This window comes from Vidua macroura, chromosome 3 (assembly GCF_024509145.1).
Source record: "Vidua macroura isolate BioBank_ID:100142 chromosome 3, ASM2450914v1, whole genome shotgun sequence".
NCBI classification, from domain to species: Eukaryota; Metazoa; Chordata; class Aves; order Passeriformes; family Viduidae; genus Vidua; species Vidua macroura.
Genome location: NC_071573.1, coordinates 27,638,811 through 27,651,196, shown reverse-complemented (window position 1 = coordinate 27,651,196; position 12,386 = coordinate 27,638,811). Strand labels below are relative to the sequence as shown.

The 12,386-nt window shown below is 53.5% G+C and overlaps 1 protein-coding gene across 2 annotated transcripts in view; it reads right to left on the bottom strand.

Annotated features, from left to right (window-relative positions):
* Positions 1 to 10,149, bottom strand: part of PKDCC (protein kinase domain containing, cytoplasmic) — a 36,462-nt gene extending 26,313 nt beyond the window's left edge. The window contains exon 1 of one of the 2 annotated variants that reach the window (XM_053974540.1): positions 8,775 to 10,149. In XM_053974540.1, coding sequence (XP_053830515.1) covers positions 8,775 to 9,434 — 660 coding nt within the window. In that variant the 5' untranslated portion in view covers positions 9,435 to 10,149. The remainder of the gene's footprint in view (positions 1 to 8,774) is intronic. The other variant, XM_053974539.1, reaches the window with a different exon arrangement.
* Positions 10,150 to 12,386: the final 2,237 nt, after the last annotated feature.

Genomic DNA, 12,386 nt, shown 5'->3' with positions numbered 1-12,386 from the left:
AGTGCTGAGTTGCACTGGAAGAAGACTCCCACAGAACATCCCCAGCACCATGCAGAGCCTTTTGAGAGTGCGACCCAAACTGTGTGCTGACAGCTGTGAGGTGGGATTCTGTATGCTGGATTTTGGAACCAAGAGAAAGTAGTGGGTAATTCAAATATTAAACTCTAAATTCACAGTTCTGCTGAGGCTTTATTTATAAAATGTATCGTTATGATTAGCACTAAACTCCAGAAGTACTAAAAGGTACACGAATCTCATTCCTGGCACTGTTACTAAACATGTTACTAAACATTTTTATTAATAGAAAAATTGGAATGTAGTACTCAGAAACAGAACACTATGTGTATTTACCCATATCTGTTGCTATATCCATAAAGGTCCACAGATATCTCCATATATTTTAGAAGTATATGTGTATTCATATCCATACATACCTGCTGCTCCAACACATATTATGTTGGCTATAATCTTATGATTTAGTAACCTTATCTCCCTTTTACCCTCCCTGCTTTCCTTATACTCTGAAGTGGAAAATTCTTCTACTAAAACATTTACAGCACTTTGAATTTGCATTGCACTGCACAAGCTCAAGGGCTAACCCTGCAAATATTTAGTCATTCAAGCAGCCTACTTTTGTATAAAACCTTCCATCGAAGACAAATGGATCACTCATACAACCATGATTTCAATGGAAACAGGCTGATATCACTGGAGGCATAGTTCATTATCTTGTAAATAGCTAGATCAGAAGCTCCCCGACCTCCATTCACTGCCCTGGCACTCAGTTCCACTGCACCACAACTTTAACCCTTTGTCATGACATGATTTTGCATTACAAAACTGTCAAATAACCTCTGTGCATCACATGTTCAGAAATGGAAATGCTTGTCTTGAATTCATTATAATAAATCCATCTGCATAATTCTTCTTTCTTAGGTATGAATCATATAATTTTGAACTTTTCATGGCAAGCTTTAAAATAACCTTGGAGTCTATCTGCAGCTACATAGTCCAAGAAAAAGGCAAATCTATCCAAACTAAGCTGTTCCAAATCTGGCCTAAAACAATATAAAATATCCATGTCTGGTGTCTGTTACCTAAACTGAGCAGTTCAGCTGAGTGTGATGAAAAATAACAACTCCTTTAAAATTAGTCAAGAGTCAATATTAGTATTAGCAGAGTGCCTGTGAGAACCAGTTCTTGTCAAGTTTTTCACAGCCATCACTCAATGAAAAATGGCAATAGAAGTTAGATGTCATGGGGCATCTACCTGAACCATCAGATGACTGTATTGACACAAAAAACCATAAAAACAATCTTTTGAAAAGCCCAGCTTATATATTTGCCTCAGATACTTCACAAACCAGGCCTGCAACACTTCCAAGCACAGCCTGAGCTGATGCCTGAATCCACCAACACTGCATCCATGCAGAGAGCAGAAAGACAGAGGAGCAGAACTATGCCAGACTTGGTATCCTCTTCCTGGGTTCCTCTCCTGCCCCCTGGCCAACCACCACATCCCTGCCTGCCCTTCCCGAACACTACTGCAACTAGAAGACAGAGCGTGTGCAAAAGGGCCACAATGATCCAATTCAGGGATAGGATAGGATAGGATAGGATAGGATAGGATAGGATAGGATAGGATAGGATAGGATATTTCAGTTGGTCAGTTGGAAGGGACAGGAAATGATCATGTAGTCCAACTTCCTGACCATTTCAGGGCTGACTAAAAGTTAAAGGATGTTATTGAGGGCATTGTTCAAATGCTTCCTTAACACTCATAGGCTTGGGGCATTGACCACCTCTCAAGGAAGCCTGTTCCAGTGTTTGACCACCCTTCTTAGTGTCAGGTCTCAACCTTGCCCAGTGCAGCTTTGAACAATTCCCATGTGCCTTACCACTGGATACCAGGGAGATTTACCTAACTATCTCCCACACTGGGGGTCAGGGGGAATGAAAGGATAAGTTATAAAAACCATGTGCTTCCCTCTGCAATTCTGTCCTGGTCATAACTAATTCCAGGCCAGGATATTGACCTCGGCCCGGAATGACCTCGTTCATTCATTGTTGCTCCCATGAAAAACGGGAAGCAGCAAGAGAGAACTTGATCATACCCACAGCATCCTGTGGTGACCACTGATCTCTCCAAGCCACTGAGCAGAAGAAGCAGTGCTGGGCTCTCCTCAAAGAAACTGGATGAGGTTGCAAGTCATCAGCTCCCATAAAGGAGGCAGAAATTCAAACCAGTCTTCTGGAGTGATTTACATGTTTCTCACATAAAACTGAGAAACAACCATAGAAATCATTCAACAAATGATTGGGATTAGTTTTATGAATGCTACTCTTAAAAGGAGGGACAATGTAGCCCTTCTAACTTATGTGATGACATGTGCCTTATGGAAAGTCATTCCTGCCAGCAGCTTTGCAAGTTCAACACCCTCTGCCAACCCAAGGAATTCAATGGGGAAAAAAAAATACTATTTGGTGACTTCAGCATCAAGATGTGCAGCTTGCCTTCCAGGGACAGGAACAGTTAAGAGTGGGTTTGCAATTGTATCAGCTCTATGCTTCCAGCAGCTCTGGAGTTCTTGTTAACAGATCCTTTCTTCACTCTTAAAAGTGCAGGATAACATCTGGGCCTTTTGGGAAGCAGTCTCACAATAAAGAAGCACTTTGTGTAATTCTTTTTTCCTCGCCAAACCGCATCTGTCTGCTCTCCCTGCCCTTCTCCACTCCAACCCAAACTCCTTGGGGCTGTGGGGACATCTGTTAGCAGCAGTGGGCTGTCTCTGTCGAGCCATCAGTAGGTGGCACTGCCTGCTTTTTTCTCTCACCACATGAATGTCCACCCCCAACACCTTCTGTCGACCACCACTAACCATCTGGGTGCCCAAGAAAGCTAAATACCTCATCTCCTTCAAGGTGCACCTACAATAATATCAAGCAATGGATTGACTGGGGCAAAGGAGCCACTCCATTCACAGCTCCCCAGGCAGTGGTTGGTGGTGGCAGCATTCTCCAGAGGAAGGAGGTGGCCAGCAAGAGGTGGCAACCTTCCCTGCCACTGACAACATATGACAGGCTCATCTGTCTGGGAGCTGAGGTTCCTCTGATCCCAACACCAGTTAGACAGCCACTATCAGCCTGGTCTTGCACCACGTGTTGGCCTCACTCATTTTTAACAAACCTATCCCAAGAGCAACTCAACTGAGATAATTTAGAAAAACACTCCTAGTGTTTTTCATGACCTTCCTAAATTACATGACCTTCCTAAATGCAGCAATCCCGTATCTGGGGTGCATAGTCAGAGTCCATCCAGCTCCAGCCTCAAAGGTTAATTTTCATTAGGCACTTGGTTTTGAAAGATTTGATCCTCAAGAACTGAGAACCTCTGCTGCCCCATCCAAAAATTAAGAATGACAAATTCTCCATATAGACTCCCACCAGCTGCTATCAGCAGCAAGTGCAGCACTTTCCTCAGGTCAGTAGTTCCCAGAGTCCTGATGGCCAAACTCCAGCCAGACACGGATAAGACTTGCTGCTGGGAATCCTGCACCACTGCCACCACAAAAGCGATTCAATGCCCACCCGCTGGCAACAGGGAAGAGGTCCCTGAGTAGCTGTTTCCACTATAGCACAAGCTCCCCTTCCCCTCTGCTTTCTGTGAAAACAACAGTAGATTCCTGCAAAAGGTACAAGGACAAGGCCTTTAAGACTCCATACAATCCCTATGCAAATAAGTTTGCACTGGAAATTAATTGTATATTGAAACTCTTCAGACTTAGAAAGATTGTCTACTTCCACCTGGAATAAGCAAACCATATAAAAAGCTTTATTATTTTAATTCTCACATTAAAATTAAAACTGCCCTATCCTGTTGGCTATGCATATGTATAGAGAAATCATCAGGGTAAAAAAATCTCTTAATTATCACATGTAAAGAAAAGAAAATCCTATTTAAAAATGGGTATTTAAAAATATTGTGATTGGCGAGCACATCTTAAGCATACTTGTCAGCAGTGAGTGATGTATTATTTGCAGTCTATTACAATCAATTAATTTTGCAAGAGACAAATAGTCTCCCTCATGACCATCTTTAAAAAATCTGTTTCAAATACAATAAAGCTAACTGACCCAATTCATACAGAAACTGCTTTGATATTTGGATGGTGACTTTTCTAGCGCAGATGCCATCTCAGTATTTCAACTACACATTTTAACTTCACACTAAAGCTAAATAAGCCAAATGAACTGGCCTCGTCTGGGCAGCCAGCAAACATTCGTGCTGTTAGTAGCTAAGTGTCTTCCACCAGCATCAGACAAAGCCAACCCTTATCGCTGAGCTTTTGTGTGTGTTTTTAAGAAGAGTGGTAGCTTCTTCTTAAATGAATCATTGTGAACTCACACTGAAAGTGCTGATAAATAGTTGTCACAGAAATAAGCTTGCACTTTTCCAAACGTCTGCAGTTTCAGACCTTCCCTCCCTTCTCTTCAGCAATGCAAACGAAGAAATAATGGCACCACCCTTAATTCTGATACTCTAGGGCTATAATTACATTATTACAGTAAATCAAACATTGCCTTTGTGTCACTACCATTGTGCTCGTTGCTTGAAATTAACTGCAAATGGTTTGATTTTCTTTTCTTCCTCAAATATGGGCAGGGAGGAATTAAAGCAGTCTAAATCATCTTCCCCACTAAAATGCTCAGAAAGCCAGGATTCAGACAGCAGCATTTGAACTCTGCAAGAAAAGAAATCGCAGCACGGAGTGAAAGGAAGAGATCGGGCACTGCATTCGACAGAGCGACTGCAAAGCAATTAGCGGGCCGCTAAATCCTCTGTTACAACAAATCAGTGACCCAGTTCCCCCTCTTCCCCAGTGCCCTTCATTATAAAATCAACTTTAATGAACTACCCCTCTCTTCGCCACTCCAAAGCAAATATATTTCCACTGGAGCCTGCACCTGCCCTTCCCAGCGGCTGCCGCCCCAGGGAGCCTCGGGCAGCCCCAGACGGCGGGGGCAAGGGGGGAGGGTGACGGCCTAGCGCCGGCCCTTCGTGCAAGTGACGGGCCAGAGCATGGAAATAAAAACAGGAAGGCAAGCTGCCTTCGCCTCAGCATTGCCTAATGTGAAACCATTCTCCCTCTTGCAAGTTTTCCGTGTTTCTTTTGCTAGACTTGATTCACCACATCTGCCAGAGCTGACACATCTGGCTCCTTCCCCGGGTGGAGGGCACGGTGAATATGTCAGCATGTTGTCTAAAGGCACTGGTACTTTCTGGAAAGAGCTCTTTTCCCCTCTATCATACATCGTACAACAATCAAGCCTTTTTAAAAGGATGGCTTTAAAAAAAAAAAAAAAAAAAAAAAAAAAAAAAAAAGCTGATTTTGACAAGAGACAGGCCAGAATGAGAACTGCTGAGACAGTAAAGAACAAGCCTGTTATCTTACAAACTACACTTCAGGCTGTCAGCTGCCAGAGATTTACAGGAAAACCCCCTTTCCTAGGACTGAACCGACACGAAACTTTATTTTCAGCAAAAGAAACTCATGAACGCACCCACCGCCGCCAGTCCCTGACCGGGGCCAGGGACACCCGGGAGCGGCCGGGAGGGTTCCAGCTGAGGCAGGGCGGCTGCCGGCCGCCTGCGTGGACGCCTCCCCGGGGTCGCTCCCTCCCACGCCCGCGGCGTGGGGAGGCGGAGGAAGAGCTCCCGCTCTCCTCAAGCGGCCCCGCTTGGCCTCCAGCCCCGGGCGGTGGCCAAGGAGCGCCCCGGTGAGTGCCGCCGCCCTGCCCCGTCCCTCCCGGCTCCCCCCCCCGCCTCAGCCGGGGCTGCCCGCCGGCCCTGCCCTCCCCTGGCACGGCAGGGTGACACGAGGGTGGCACGTCCTTCCTCTATTTATAGCAGCCGGCTCGTATTTGGGTATGCCGGGAACCACCGGGGAGGGGGGGAAAGGAGCAAAATAGACATAAGAAGCAAAGGCAGGGAAGCTCCCGGCCCTCGCTGACCTAGAAGATGTGGCATCGTGCCTTTGGCGTCTGTAGCCAGTGCGCTCCTCCTGCTTCAACGGGAGCTGAAGCGCCTGTCAAAAGCCAGAGGAAGGAGCAGACGCTGGCTTTTGAACTGATTCCTCTGCCTCGGCAGCAAACCCTGGACAGTGAATTCTAAGCCCGGGGCCGGCTTTTGTCGAAAACAAGTTAAAAATCATTAAGTCAGCCGATCCTGTCCTGTGTGAAATTTTAGCAGAGGCATAACCAATATATTTCATGTTGTTCCCTGGTGCCCCGTTTTCCACATCGGTTCCACGACTCCTGCATGACACCGGAGACTTGCTCCTGGCTCACAGCGCTGTCCCAACAGTGTCCAGATAGCGCCTGTCAGGTCGATATTTACCGTCTCCTTTCAAGGAGACTTTCAAGGTGCCTCACACATTTGGCCCTGACTCAGGCCGCAGCACCCTGGCCCCGTGCGCCCCCACAACGCGGTGCATTAAACAACAAAGGAGGGGACGTCCGGGGGCGCGGGGTTCTCCTCCCGGCCTGGCAGCACCGCTGGGCTGATGCAGCAGGAGGACAGGCAAAAAGAAACACAATGACAAAATCGGAACGAATCTGAAAACATGTTTCTGCTTTAAGTCTAATATATTTTTAAATGGGGTGGCATGTAAATATGAAGCCCTAACTAACAGATGGGATTTTTGCCCCTGAGAGCATTTTCCCAGCACGGAGGCTGGGCGTTTTTCTCCTGGCGCTGGTGAACTGCCTGCTCATTCTCCAGCTCCTCCTGCCCCGGCCCCCCCGCCATGGGACACTGTGCATCTCGCCTGCGCTTCCCTCCTTCAGAGTCCACCTGACATCCCAGCCCGGAGAAGTGAATTACTGGGGCTTCTCCACATCATCCCGAAACGGAAAAGTGAATTCCTGCGGCTTCTCCAAGGTTTGCTGTGGGGGGAAGTGGGGCGCCGGGCAACTTCGGCAGCGCTGCCAGAAGACCCCCCGCCCACACCTGCGGGGACAGACAGCACACCGCACTTCCTTTCCATGAGAAGGACGGCTCCAAATTAATGTCAAAGTAATTCTTCCAGAGAAGAAAACTACGCATGAGTAAAACGGGAAAGAAATGCTAGTGCCTACCAAAATGACTCAACTTTTAAAAACACGCGCTGGCCAATTCGCTTACACTGAGGAAAAAAAACCAACAAAACAAAACCAATCTTGGGGGGGAAACAAAATCTTCTCAGAGCAACCAGTAACGATGGCTGCACCCAAGGATGGCTTTTCCAAACAAAATTCATCACAGCTTAAGAGGAGCAACTAATATCCTCCCTAGGAGCACAGGCTTTTGTAGTTTGCAAGATGCTGTTCTCCCTATACAATATAGGAGGGAAGGAGGGAAGGAGGGAAGGAGGGAAGGAGGGAAGGAGGGAAGGAGGGAAGGAAGGAAGGAAGGAAGGAAGGAAGGAAGGAAGGAAGGAAGGAAGGAAGGAAGGAAGGAAGGAAGGAAGGAAGGAAGGAAGGAAGGAAGGAAGGAAGGAAGGAAGGAAGGAAGGAAGGAAGGAAGGAAGGAAGGAAGGAAGGAAGGAAGGAAGGAAGGAAGGAAGGAAGGAAGGAAGGAAGGAAGGAAGGAAGGAAGGAAGGAAGGAAGGAAGGAAGGAAGGAATTTTCTTGTCATGGATAAATCATGACTAGCCTTTCTTTGAACGGTATATGAAACTCGAGAGCTTTGATCGCTGGGATCTAAAGTTCTCGTGGGGGAGCTGGTACTCCTGCTGCAGCTGCTGAAGAAGAAACACAAAACTCCTTTACCCGATTCAGTTCAAAAAGCACCTACTGTGAGACCGTCTGGTCTAACGTTCATTTTTTATTCTACTGCAACGCTCATGCTATGCGAAACGCAATAGGAATTTCCATACCAGCATTTACATCCAAATGGACCCGCTGAGATTCATGCTGATGTGTAACAGCCCTACAATGCAGCCCCTTCTGGCAAGTGCCGCGGTGCCGGCGCACCGGCCAGCAGGACTCCCACCCGGCCTGTCCTGGGTGAGCCCCCTGGGCTGACCCGTGTGCCAGGTCTGCGCGGATCCAGCTGAGCCCGCCGGGAGCCCCAACAGAGTCTGCCAGAGGTGATCGCACCGCTGCCTTCTCTCCGAGGGTACCGGAGCCAGCGGCGCTTGCATTCTAGCCGGCCTTTATTTCCCGCATTCGGGGGGTGTTTGTGGATTTCCAAGTCCTTCCTCAGCCTCCCCCTGGCCCCTTTCCTCACGTCAGTATTCGATCCCGAGGAAGCGGGATCAGAGCGCAGGGCCGGCCGCCGCGGGGGCATGCCGGGCGGGAGGGGGAACGCGCCGCATCCCGCACCGCATCCCGCACCGCATCCCGGCGTTGCCTGGGGCCCGGCGCGCCCCTCCGGGGCGATTCACTTGTCGCCGCAGGGTGAGCACCGCCGCTGCCAGCGGAAAGCGCCCATCGACGCGCCTTCCCGCGGACACGCGATGGGGACGGGAGGTACGGAGCAGCCGTGCCGGGGACACGGACATCTGCCTCGGCGACCGCGACCGCCGAAAGGGTGCGGCTGCCCACGGAACAGAGGACGGAGATGTGTGTGCGAACTCTCGGGAGCTCCCCGGCACGGTCCCGGCCCGCTCCCCGCGCACGCCGGGACTGGCGGCGGTACCTCCGACAGGTTGCCGGCGGTGGAACTGAGAGCGCCGGGGAAAAGCAGCGCGACCCACCCGCCCCGGCGGAACCCCGCGGCCGGACCCGCGTACCTGCAGGACGTTGGCGTGGCGCAGCCGCTGCAGCAGGATCATCTCTTTGACGATCTTGTAGGCGGCTAGGCGGTAGCAGTCCCCCAGGGCGGAGAACTGCCGCACGCAGTGGGCGATGTCGTGCCCGCCGAAGTCCACCGCCTTCAGGGCCACGGCTAGCGTGCGGTTGAGGACCGCCTTGTAGACCGCCTTGGTGTAGCCCGAGCCCAGGTACTGCACGCCGCTGACATCGCGGATGTCGCGGCAGCCCAGCAGCGGCGGCTCCAGCGAGAGTTCGGCCGAGGCGCCGGCCCACGGCCCCGCCGCCGCTCGGCCCCGCGGCCCCGGCTGCTCCGCCGAGGTGCGCGGCGGCGCCAGGTCCATCAGGCGCCGCTCCCGCGGCCGCAGCGGCCGCCGCCCCGCCGCCGCCGCCGCTGCCCGGTGCTGCCGGTAGCGCAGCACCTCCTCGTAGCGCTCGCGGATCTGCCGCGCCAGGGCGGCCTGGCCGCCGCCGATCTCCTCCTCCGGCGGGTAGAGGGGGGCGCCGGGCGGGGAGGGGGGCAGCTCCTCGCGGGGCGGCGGCGGGTGCTCGGAGCCGGGGATGAAGAGGAGGTTGAGCAGGGTGCCCAGGAGGAAGGCGAGGCAGCAGCCGACCGCCACCGCCGTCTTCCTGCGCCTCATCGCCACTTCGCTGACGGCTTGTCCAGCCTTTCGGGCTTCTCTGCTCTCGCCCCTTCCCCGGGAACCAGCTCCGAGGCTTTTTTTTTTTTTTTTTTTCTCCTTTTTTTCTCCCCCTTTTTTTCCCTCCCGGCTATACCGCCGGCAAAACGGCCCCGGGCGCTCAGCCGGAGTTCAGCCCCTTACGACGCGCCCGCATGACACTTGCCTCCCTGCTTTTAAGGCTCTGAAGCACTTATTATTAGCGGGACACGGGGCGGGCGGGGGGATCCCCGTCCCGCTGCCCCCGCCGACGCGCGCTGATTGACAGCCCGGCCCTTCCCGCGGCCCGGCCGAGCAGCAGGGGGGCCTGGGAAACGTAGTCCCCCGCAGAAGCCTCGCCGGCCGCCGGCGAGCCCGGGAGCCGGGACTACATCTCCCAAGCTCGGCCGAGCCCCCCGGCGGAGAAGCCGCGGAGAGGGGCGGGACGGGCGGGCGGGCCCCCCCGACGGGCGCTACCGGGCAGGGCGGGCCCTGGGCGCTGCCGCCGGGCGGGGAGGGAGCTGCGTGGCTGTAGCTCTTCCCACGCGTGGCCGCGCAGCCCGGGGAACGTCGCGCCGGCCGCTGTTTGGGCGGCATGCCCTCATCCCCCCACACGGCAGCCAAGGGGTTTGGGGGGTGTGTTGTACGAGCACCCACATAGCACCACAGAGCCACACAAAGGAGAGGGGTTCCATGTCTTTTCCACACCAAAATAAAGCGAAAGGAGGCGGCTGCAGCCCGGAGCTGTGGGTTCGTCATTCGGAGTGAAAATTGCAGCGGTCGCGCCCCCTCCAGCCGCGGCACAGCGCGGAGGAGAGCAGAGAGGGGATGGGGCTGTGTGTCACCCACGGGAAAGAACAGCCACAAATCACGGGCTCGGCAGGGGGTAGCCCCTGCCCCGTTGGAAATGTGAATTGCAGGGGTGAGCGCTAATGACATGGTTATCCATCAAGCCCACATTACGACGCTGTTAGCAACTAATTAACAAATACAATCAGCCCGCGAAACTTCCACAAAGGAGAGACCATCAACGAGAGAAAAGCCGTAAAGAGTCAGGCGAGGCAAAGTTCACCACAATAGAAGTGGGAAATATTTCCAATAAGGGAAAGGGACGAGACATTTCGGTAATACACATCGGAGAAACCGTAGGGGAAAAAAGCAACACCAAAAAAAAAAAAAAAAAAAAAAAAAACAAAAAAAAAAAAAACCAAAAAAAACCCAAACCAGCAAGCACTGACAAAAAACGGAGCTCGGGAAAACTCAGCCCTCAGACCCCGCCCGTCCCCTCCCGGCGCCCAGACCCGCGAGGAAACGCCCGGGGACCGGAGGCAGTGGCAAGACCGGGAGGAGGCAGCCTCGGCAGGGGATGTGGAGACCGACCGTCTCCCCCAGCAGCCTCGGAGTCTTTCTGTCGCCGCTTCCCGAGAGCCCTCCGCAGTCACCGGGAGCACGGCCCACCCGCGGCCCCACACACGGGACGGGCAAAGGCTCGGACTGCTGCCGGACCAGGCGCCCCATCCCCGCAGGACTCCCGAGCCTGGCACCAACCACCGCAGAAAAGTGACGGAGGGAGCGTAATCACCAATTATAATAAAAATAACAACTGTAGGAAGGGGGGGCTATCTGCCCCCGGAGTGACAGAAGGCTCCCGGGCGCCCAGCCCAGCCTCCGCGGGCGCGCCGCTCCGCATCTCGCTACGCGGTGTCCCGCGGTACTCGCTCCGCCCGCCGGGGCGGTGCCACCTGCCCTCCCCGCGGTGAGGGGACCACGGCCCGGGGGGAAGCTTTTATTGATGGGGTGGGGTTTTTGGCTGGTTGGGGGTTCGGGTCTTCTTTTGTTTCTTTTTGGCGTTTGGGGTTTTTTTTTCCTTTCCTTCATCGTTTCTTGGGGAGCAGCGTTTTACCCTCCAGAGGCAGCCCATTCCTGCTGCGATAAGTGGGATGTTCATGGGTGTAGAGGACGGGTAGCAGGCCATTTTTACGGGTTTCTTTCCAAAGTAAAGGCGTTCATAACGGTAGGAAATGCATTTCCAAAGATGTTGTGACACCTGCAGCCCTCCCTGTTTTGAACGGGATCCCTTCCCAGCCTCCGCAGGCGACGGGAAGCTCGGGTTGCCTTCCCGCGGTAGGTGCGGGAGATCTGAACGCACCGGACCTCCCCCGCAGCCGAGCCCTTCCTCCGCCGGCCCCTGGCAGGGCAGAGGGCTCCTGGAGAGACTCGGTGCATTATTATCCAGCCGGTCAGCCCATACCCAGCGCTGCAGGCCAAGCCAGCGCGGAGGGGCCAGCGGTGCGCTCTTCCCGCCGCCCCCCGTCCTGCGCGTCCTCCGGGGAAATCACGGCGATTTGTCCGTGCCTTTGAAACCTGCACGCTCGGTTACGGCGTGGTTGATAGGAGCCAACACTTTTTATTATTGCACAGATAAGAGTCAGAATATAGCCGCGCTCAGTCGGAGCGGTTGTGCAAGCCCATAGAGGGGGCGGCCCTGGGATCGTTACCAGCGAGCGGTGTGAGCTCAGCGGAATATTGTTTACAGGCCAGACCGGGGGTGACCCGAGGCTAGCGGGCTCATGGAGCGAGAAGCCGGCTTCCCCGAGGGGCCGTGCCCGCCACGAGAGCGGAGTGTGGTCTTGGGGATGCTGAAGCCCAGGCGGCAGCTGAAGGCCCCGGCAGGGCCAGCGCGGAGAGGAGATCTTGCTTTGCCATGCACCTCGCATGGTACCCGCAACCCTGCGTGTTTGGAGGAGGTGCACATCTCCCCGAGGCGGGGGCAGTGCCCGCTTTTCTTGCAGGCCGGGAGAAGGACGAACCGCAGCGACACGGGGGTTCTCCCGTGAGCATCCTCGAGCGCCCCGGAGGTTGCGTGCCCGCGGAGGTTGCGCACCCACCGTGTTTGCGCAGGTTACAGGAACACAACTGGACTGCAAAACAGAT